The sequence below is a fragment of the Leptosomus discolor genome, chromosome 19, assembly GCF_034619465.1.
Source record: "Leptosomus discolor isolate bLepDis1 chromosome 19, bLepDis1.hap2, whole genome shotgun sequence".
Lineage (NCBI taxonomy): Eukaryota > Metazoa > Chordata > Aves > Leptosomiformes > Leptosomidae > Leptosomus > Leptosomus discolor.
This window is the reverse complement of record NC_141409.1, coordinates 9744398-9754460: the sequence shown is the minus strand read 5'-3', so window position 1 is coordinate 9754460 and position 10063 is coordinate 9744398. Positions and strand designations below refer to the sequence as shown.

The 10063-nt window shown below is 43.8% G+C and overlaps 1 protein-coding gene across 1 annotated transcript; it reads left to right on the top strand.

The window, feature by feature from the left end:
• Positions 1–444: 444 nt before the first annotated feature.
• GBGT1 (globoside alpha-1,3-N-acetylgalactosaminyltransferase 1 (FORS blood group)) lies at positions 445–9675 on the top strand. The gene is made up of 7 exons (XM_009953511.2): positions 445–480; positions 3554–3670; positions 4749–4811; positions 6121–6171; positions 6270–6305; positions 8398–8532; positions 8991–9675. Exons 2-7 carry the CDS (start codon positions 3609–3611, stop codon positions 9673–9675), a joined length of 1032 nt encoding a protein of 343 aa, XP_009951813.2. The 5' UTR covers positions 445–480; positions 3554–3608.
• The last annotated feature ends 388 nt before the right edge of the window (positions 9676–10063 follow it).

Sequence of the window (10063 nt, the reverse complement as noted above, 5' to 3'; positions counted from 1 at the left end):
ACTGAACAAGTGCGATGGTGAAAGGAGCTATTTTTTCTTCTTGAAAAAAATCTGACGAATGTGCTGTAAGTGAAGTGTAGACTCTGTATAGTACTTCCTAGTTGGATCTCAGCCAGAGTAAAGTTAACTCATTGTGGTGCTAGCTTTAATAGGAGAATCTGAAAAGCTAGAAGCCCAAGCAGTGGATTTGTACTGAAGTTCATGTTCAAGACTCAGGCGCGATTGAATATGTCCGTGTCACGGCGCAGTCTGAGGTTGTAACGGTCAAAGGCAGCCTCTTGAATAATGGAGTCCAGCAAAGAAGATTTTTCTTTGGTGCAGATGAAGCCCTTCCTGTGGATATCCTCTCTCTCTTCACGTTCTGAACGACGCTGCGCTCACAGCTCGCCACTTCAGTTTTAGAAATTGGAAATGCAGGTTTAGAATCTGGAATCATTCGCTCTGCAAAGAATATTTTCCATGGAACGGTCTACAAGTGAGGTATTTATCTGCAATCCAGAATGCTTTCCAAGGCAGGGCTTGAAGATAAAGCACTGCTTTGTTCTGGGAGGTCAAGCAAGTTCATTTGGCAGTAACATAGCTACTTTCAACCATATCGCTTTTAAAAAAAACCTCTGAGCAAATTCAAGGAACTATGAAAAATGCTTTAGCTGTTTTTTGTGTTTGTTAGGAGAGTCTGTCATTAACTGCAACCGCATCTATTTCATTTTTGTTTGCATTCATTGTGAACTCTAGAGTTGTAAATCAGTTGAGGACAAACATGGTAAAAGTCAATGACATGGTTTTAGCTGCAAGGAGACGTTCTGAACTCATCTGGCTCCTGTGTGCTTGCAGCTTTGTAACACAGAAACTGGAGCAAAGGGGGAATGAATCAGCTGTGCTCCTAGTGATGCAATATTTCAAAATATGTGTTATTACTTTTCCTGAGGGATTAGATGTTTACTTGGTAAAGACACATGGAAGTACACTATGCCTATTACAACAGCTGAAGCTGCACTAAAATAACCAGAACGCCCATGTCTCTTTTTTTTATTCTGTGTTAATTTTACTATTCAGTTTCAGGATAACTTTTATTCTCCTTCCTCTTCTCTGTTCATTATCCTCTGTCCTTTCCCATCACCCAAGTTCTATGCTGTCAGGTTCTATGCCATGGCAGTAAGTGCATGAGGATGGTCAGGTGCAGAATTGAGAATCCCCAGGAGACTATCTGCAAAGTGGTACTGTCTTTATGTTTTCATTTATGCTTTGGGGGAAAATTTTGAGAGGATGTTTTTTTGAAATTGGAAAGTGGTATCAAGCTGGGAGGGGCTGCAATTACCACGGAAAACAGAATTCAATCAAGGTGTGATGTTTTAGGAAAAACAAATAGCCTGAAAATGGAGAATAATTCTGTAAAGTCAAGCACAAGGCTTTATGTGTCACAGATGTGGCTAGGAGAGGTTCTGTAGAAAACATGTGTGGATTATATTTGGCCACAGGCAGAATGTCGTCATCAGTGCTGTGCTCTTGGAAAGCAGGGAAATATCATATGGGAATTTATGAACTGTCAGAGCATTTCAGTTTTGTGGGGTAACCTGCTTTAGTCAGTACTGGTGAGGGCTCAGCAGAAGTACTTGGTTTGGTTTGGCACCACATTTCAGCAGAAAGGACTGATTAGAGAGAGTTCAGATGGAATTGACAGAAATAATCACAGGTCTTGAAGTTAATCTACAAAGAAAGTTTGAAGAAGTTGTGATGGTTGAGCTCACAGAATAGAAGAGGGAAAGAAACATCATGTCCTTCAGGCATGTAAAGGTGCGTGATCACTGCCACCAAAAGGCGTGGACCTGAACGGCAGCGAGTGAGATCCTGGTTGGAAATGAGGAAGCCTGATGAGAAGGGCAGTAAGGCACGGGCACAGGTTGCCTACCCCCCTATGCCTAGCCAGCTCTCAAAGAATGACTGAAAAGCAACTGTTTGAACCCCGCTCTGCACGCTTGTCCGTTTTCAGTGCGCTGGAGGCATCAAGCACAAGGTCAGATACGTGGCACCGAAGGAGCCCCACATCGGTGTAGCAGCTCTCGTTACAGAATTAGCCCAGGATTTGGGTAAAACTGGTCAAAGCACAGAATAACAGCTGGAGAGGAAAGCCTGGCTGCAAATCCTTCTACACTTGTAGATCTGCAGCATTTTTAGGCAAGAATCCAGAACTGCTTAGCATGAATCCCTGAAGGCTTTAAATGGTGGAAGGCCTCAAGACATATATATATATTTAAATTTTTTTTTAAGTGGGATTTTTGAGGTGCTTCTTGGTGAAAGCTGATTAGATTGGTTGACAAGAGGGTGAGGAAGAAGGACCAGAGAGGCTTTCTGTATGGCAGGATAAAGACATTTTTGTTACCTGTCTTTTTATAACCAAAGAAATTAAAGTGGGGAAATCACCACTGCCTTTTCAGATCCATTGGCACTGCTGTATGCCTTACCAAGAGCCAGGACAGAAAAGATCCCTGTGATGTTTACTTCAGCCTTCCCGAAAGAAGTGCCCTGTACCGGTTCCTCCCACTAACATCAATGCTATGACTGTCTATAAATAGGAGCTTGACAAGCAGCCTCCCACCCCGCTCCCCAGGCTCCAGTCACACGCTAGAAAGTGCTTTTCTCTGACTCGAGACTGCATGGCAGCCCGTAGAGCAGCAGCCTGGGAAGCTGCTTTGCAGAAGAGCGCTTTAGGTGGACGCAGAGAATGCCACGGAGGCAGAAGTGAGGGTGCCTGCACGAGAGCCTGACCTGCAGTACCGCAGCTCTGCCTTCACCAAAGGTAACAATGAACGTAGCCTGTAACAGTTAACGTGCTTGGAACAAGCCCCTGTGGAGGCCACGTGCAAAGGCTTTGTGTGTTTGTCCCAGGTCCCGTGAGTCACGCTGTGGGAACCTTTGCCTCCCTGGGAACAGAAAAGAGATTAATTTGAGCTTTTAAAGTAAGACAGCTGAGCTGGGGGAAGTTGATGTTTATGGCTGCTAAGAAGGGAGTAAGCTCTCTGACTTACAGAGAAATATCGTTAGCCAATATGCATCGTCATTGTGGAGCGTTTCTTTGCTTGTGTTGGACTTCAGCTTGCCTTTCTCCTGCATGCGCTGTTGGAGGGAGATGTCTGGTAGTTCCTCTTCTGTCAAAGATGGAATTTACCAGCTAAAATGATAACTGGATTAGCTCTCCGTATCGCCTGGTATGACTGGTTGTGGTGAGTTCATGAAATTGCAAAGGGTATGTGCTTTAGATTAATAAGTGGAATCTACAGGAACTAGAATCAAATGAGGAAAGGCTCCCCACGCACTTGTAACTGTGATTACGTCTTGCCGAAATGGAGAGGTTTCTCAAAAGGTTTACAGGGGCTGCCTCAGTGACCAAGTGGCCTGGCTGTTACAGTCCGGTTCCTTCCGTGTTCCTGATTTCAGAAAGACTGAGTTAAAGTGAAACTGCTTGGAGAACCTCATGCTCCTATGATGAAATAATACATTTCTCTCATAGTAGGATATTTATAGCAAATTTCCCTTGCTTTTTTGTTCTTTGCAGATTGAAAGCTGCTGGGAGTAGGAAGCTGCCCTTCCTTCCTTCTACTCTAGAAGACATGATTTCCAGGAAACTGTTGGGATCTCTTGTTTGTCTGTCAGTTGTTACCACATTTATCTGGTAAGCATTTGCTGGCAAGCTTGGTCATATTTAAAACATCCTGTCTATATCTATACTGTGGTAAAAAGCATAGTAGCAGAAAAAATGCATTTTATGGAAAGCCCCTGTTAGAGCAGTAAGAATGAACAGTAATTTGTATAATAGATAAAGTAACACTAGTAGAGGGAGAAGCCTCTGAAGGGAGAGAGGAAAAAAAGACCAGTTGTGACTAAATTAGGCTAACGCCATACCTGCCTCACAAACAAGTGCTCAAGTACAGAATATTCTGGTTACATTTCAGTTAAGGCGTTAAAAGAGATTATCTGTCTCTTCAAACAGTCCAAACTCCAAAGTAACTGGGGATAGCTTTGTAGCTATCACACACTGTTGCTTTCCAACGCTGAGAATGTTTGTAGCTTTGGGTATACTTACCGAGTATGCCTTGCAGATTCTCTTGAGCAAATATAAACATTGTTTGAAAGGAATCTGAGATCAGGCATTTCTATTAACTATTAAATCATTAGTTATTATTAATGATACTGTATTTCTGATGTTGCAATTTGCTCTGCTTTCACATTGTGGGTGGTTGCACTTCATCGATAGTTAAGTGATTGTATATAAAAATCTATATAGATTGTGATCAAAACTGAGGGGAGAAAAAAGCCCATGCAGCCTTTCTCTGCTACACAAACTAAAGGATGCCCACACAGCATTTAAAGTTCCAGGAAGTGTCAGCATGTCACATCAGTGCATGTTGCATATTTATCCATTTTGAGCATTGCCTTGTGTACCTCCGTTTGTGTATGCTTTTAAAAAACATGCAGACCTACGCTTTGGAGACCACTTGATGTAAATAATAATACTTAGACCTCATGTTACGAGCTGGATGCTTCTGGACTCATTTTCTCCTGCCTTTCCCATTTCTGCCTTAGCAGCAGTGTATGATGTTAAAACATGACTACACCGCATCCTATGCTAATTCGCGCCGTTAGCGACAGTCACTTCTCAAAGTATGTGCCAGATTCTGGAAGATCTTGGAAAATCCTAGGAAGATATCTTTCAACATTACCTATCTTAAAATGTTTCTTTGCTGTCACAGGATTACAGTTGGGAACGGAAAAGTGCACTACCTCCCATATTACCTTCCTTGCCCTGAGATCTTGTAAGTATCCCATTTTGTGTGTAATGGGTAACGCAGGTCCTTGTTACAGGAGCTGCACTTCACTGACAGCATAAGTAGCTATTAACAAGTAGTCACTTGTTCTTTATTTTATCAATCTGTAATTAGTCACTCTCTTAAAACAAAATGGTAATAATGCAACGTTTTCTGCTTCAGTCTGCTTGCCCTTCAGGATAGCTCTGTGTTTGTACAGCAGGAGTGAGGCCTTGTTTGTTGTGGGTCCCAGAGACCGTGACTAACAGGTTAACGGTGGCTTTGTTATCAGGGTGTAATCACACACATGCCTGTGTACACACAGGCTCTCTCTGTGCTTTGAGATGTGCATTAAGTATCCCAGCTCACTGGGTAGAGAAACGTAAGTCAGGCAAAACAAACAATCATATAAGGAGTTCTGGCAGTTAGGAATAACCCCCCCCCGTCTCCTAATCATGTTCATCTCCTTCACTCTGCGCTTTCCACTCACTTTATGAATGTATTTGTGTTATGGCAGCACTTGAGCTGTGGACCAGAAGCCTGCTCTGAACAGAATGAAAGGGTAGCTGCGTCTCCAGAAACCTTACAGTTTAAGGGGTCAGCTTCATTGTGTGATGCAAACCGATGTACAGCTACCTGACTTAGCAGCGGTCCCAAAAGCTACCTTGAGGCTGCATAAAAGAGAATTTTTACACTGTGGAGGAGCAGGGTACAGAGCCTAAGTGACTTCACTGCCATATCAGGCCATGGCTGTAACATGACAAGCCATGGCTTTTTCCCATCCTTCATCACACAAAAATGCAAATAGAAAAGATGATCTCTTATAGAGGCATTTCTAGTAATTTCAAGCCATGAAAAAACATTGTGTCTAGCAAGATGCTTATTTCTTTAAATGCTAAATTCTTTAAATTTCTTTAAAGTGTGGTATATTTCAGGGAGTTCAGCCCTCCAAGTGAACGGGAACAGTTTTGCAGGGAATGGAGCACATACGTGACCAGTACTGGCAGTCCCCAACAAGCATGTGCTTCCCTGGATTTTGACCCCTAAACTCTGAGTTAGGCACAGTCTTGGAGAGCTGCCAGCACCTCTCTGTCCCTGTTCTGTGGTGTGATCTGTTTCAAAACTGTTACTCACCTGATAGCCCTTGAATGTGCGTGCAAGGCAACGTCTGACTCTCTGTACCAGGCAGAGCGGTGCGCACAGCAGCTGGAGCGAGGACTTGGACAGGCCTCAGTACAGCAGCAGGTCCTGAAGCTGAGCCTGCTTCGTATTTTAGGAAAAGCATTACAATCCCTTTCTTTTCCACCCCATCATGCAGTTCCATGAAACTCCAGTATACAGAAGAGAAGCTAATCCAGCTTTTCCCCCAGTAAGTCCTGGCTTTTTATTTCCTGGCCTTTAAACTGCTGTTCCTCTCCTCTGGGCATATTCCTGCATTAATCAGTGGATAATTCTTCCTTTTTACAGATTATTTTATCAGCAGCCAAGAGTGCTGGCTCCAAAGTAAGTTTCTTGTTTGAACTTCGTTGTTTGTTTCTGCTGACTTTGGTTTGGGTGCTCTGTGGCACTCACAGTTTTGGAGTCCTGGTACACACTGAACACTACCTTCTTCCATGAGAAGCCCAACCATAAGGGTGCGTCTACAGCCGTCTGTGCTGCCATAAGGTTGGGTTTAGTCACTGTAGACTGGCCAGCATACCTCCTGTAAATTCCCAATTAATACATCAGCACGCACACACACAACGTGTCTACATGGTTGCTGCCAGGAACCATCTCTTTTTGAGATGGGAGATACATCATAGCTGGAAGACAGTGAAAAATACCTTCTGGAAACCTGTGTTGCAGCTGTAGCCAGCGGTGGGAGAGCTTTGAATCCATTTCAGGGCAAAATCAAGCAGGTGCCTTGTGTGACCTTCAGCGATGGTTTCAGCTAACCTGCTGGATCTTATGCTGGAGCAAACTGCAGGCACCCGCACAGACAAGTCTCTAGGAGAAGCAGTCAAACCAGTGAATTTAAACAGACGTGGAAGGTTCCAGGCAGCAGCAGTTAAGAAGTAGCTTAGGCAAATGCTCCTTGTGAGCTCATGTTCGTTAGCAGTCTCCTTTGGTCTAGCTCCTATGACCTGACTCTTATCTCAGGCAGTTCACCTTCAACAGCCACCATTCTGTTGCATGTTAATAAACACGCCCTGTTGGTACATATATTTTCTTTCCCCTGCTATTTCCACAGGATGTGCTAGGCCTGACTGTTTCTCTCTTCTGTATTGGAATAAATTAATGTGCAAAATCAGGTGGTATATCCTGCACGAAGTGAGGAGAGAATCTTGCAGCTTTTAGTGCTCTGTGTCTTCTGAAGAGAGTTCACTAGCACGCCGTGAGAGGATGTATACCATGGAAATGAGTCATCAGGAAACCCAGTGCAACCCTTCAAAATGAAACGAAAAAAAGCCCTGTTTAGAGAAACAAACTTGCAGATTACCTTCTCTGTCTCTCTTCTCCCTCTCTAAAAAAAGGATAATTAATGCAGAAAGAGAACAGCTCAGTTAGTACATTTTCTACAAACCAAATTCTTCTTCCTGTATAATTTAGTCTTTTAATGATATGCATTACTATAGGAGGGAGTGAAATTGTTTTCGTGGTATCCACTCAGACTGAAAGTGTTAGATCTGGGTTGAAAATGTACCACTGCCTCAGCCATCGACCTGCTCCCCACAGGTCCCTTGGTTGGGTTTTTGTGCTGTTGTTACCTTGGGAGCGTGTCAGACAGGAGACTGCTTCAGCCCCCGAGTGTGGCCCTGTGCTGTGCATGACACATTTCATTAGCAGAGTGCCACCGATCATGGCCTGGGGCGAATGTGAGTGGGCTAGAGTAAATTACACATCATAAACTATGTCGTGTTTTAAAATCCAAAAGGTAAGAAAGAAGCCCTGAAAACAAAGAAGAAAGTTAAAATAGCATTGCATAGCTGTAATAGGGCATTATCAGACTCTGCTGCATATATATTCAATATTTCCACTAGCCACACAGGAGATTAAGGATTTTCTCTAACTTTGTTACACATTTGAATGCTGGCTCACATACAGAATTTTAAATTGTAACTGAATGTGTTAAAGCTATATATAAACACTGGAAAAATAAACTGTCATGCTGCAAGCTGTGTTTTAATAACACAGCAATGGGGTGTATTTTTACAGTAATTTTCATATTATTACTTGTGTTTTAATCTGTATGTAGCAATCTGCATCAGCCTGATAGCAAATATACACAGCTTCTCGTTCTGTCAGTTCAGTGGTCATTAAACTCTCCTCAGCAGAAAAGTCCTACGAGCTTAAATGAGATTTTAGTAGATCCTCAGGTTTTTGCCAATTCATTAAACAGTGCTTAATTTCATCCCAGGAACTGAAATGTACATGCTTGGTAACCTTAAATACAAGGGCAGGGAAAAAGATCTGAAGATAATACCATCCATAATGAGTTAATGCTGATGGACACGCTCTTCTTGCAGCTGCCTTTTTATGATTCTTTCCCATTTACCGGCCTTGAAACCAAGAGGAACAGTTACATTTCTTTAACGTTCCCTTTCTTTTCCTTCAGGCGTCAGGATGTGCTGACAGTCACACCATGGCTGGCCCCCATTGTCTGGGAAGGAACCTTCAATTCTGAGGTCCTAGACAGTGCCTACAGGCCACTGAATCTCACCATAGGGGTGACAGCCTTTGCCGTAGGAAAGTAAGTGAACCGCTCAGTGGGCACAGTCCTTCGGTCGATGTCCTTCCTCTGTCGAAAGATCATTTTGGCTTTTCTTGTCCTCAGCAGAGCTGACATCTGTCCTAATCTGTAGTAAACTTTTATGCCCATGTATTATGTCCATACTCACACAAGCCTACAAGATAACTGACTGGGCACCTAAGGTACCTGAAGCATGGTCAGTATTTTTGAAGTACCAGCATGTGCCTTGGGAATTAGAGCTGTAGGTAGGTGGTTGGTTGGTGAAAGCAGGGATAATCCGCTTGTTACTTGTCCTCCACTAAACTTCACCTATTGCATGCATAGTGTGTGGATCCTTGCAGCAATAGCTAGTCCACACTCTTCATGCCTTGTCTTCTTCCATTCATTAAAGTGCCCTTCATAATCCACCGTGCGTCCCCTTGTCTCTGCTGTGCTGTTCACGTGTTGTGTCTGCGCAGATACACAAGGTTTGTCGGCCGCTTCTTGGAGTCAGCAGAGCAACATTTCATGAAAGGCTATCGGGTGAACTATTATGTCTTCACTGACAACCCTGAGACAATTCCCGATGTCCAGCTGCAGCCTGGGCGAAGGTTTGTCATTGTCCCCATCCGGAAATACCCCAGCTGGCAGGAGATTTCCATGCGCAGGATGGAGGCCATAAACAAGCACATAGCAGAGAGGAGCCATCGGGAAGTGGACTACCTCTTCTGCCTGGACATTGACATGGTGTTCTACAATGTCTGGGGGGCTGAGACGTTGGGTGATATGGTAGCAGCCATACACCCTGGCTATTTCAATGTCCCTCGAAGCCAGTTCCCTTATGAGAGGAGGACCTCTTCAGCGGCCTACATCCCTGATGGAGAAGGGGACTTCTACTATGGAGGAGCTGTGTTTGGAGGGCTGGTCAAGAAAGTCTATGAGTTCACGAAGACTTGCCACATGACCATCCTGACAGACAAAGCCAATGGGATCGTGGCAGCTTGGCAGGAAGAAAGTCATCTCAACAGGCACTTCCTCTCCCACAAACCCTCCAAGGTGCTTTCTCCAGAGTATTTATGGGATGACAGGAAGGCAAAGCCCCCTGAAATTCACCTTGTACGTTTTTCTACAGTGGATAAGAACTACAAAGAGATACGAGATTGACCATCTGATCCCTGCAGAAGTGTCCTCCACACAATCAAACCCACTAAATATTAGCTCCCGCAGAACATGTCCCACTATGAATTTTTGTTCCAGTGTGAACAAACTGAGAGAGGAACATGTGGGTAGTTTCTCTAGAGAACAGGAGTCTTAATGCATTGGAGAAGCAGCAGCCAAAGTGGAGGTGAGAATGAAAACGTTTATAGGTTCCTAATCTTTGTAAATACAAGCATCCTGCTTGAGGCTGCAGCCCTCAAAAAGGCATCCAAAAGGCCAGTTATCAAATGCAAGTCTGTCCTTATAGCAAGGCTGCAGCTGCCTTTGCCCAAGCGTTTTCCTGAGGCCTAGCAGAAACTTAACAAGATCAGATTGGTATTTGACATTCCTGTGG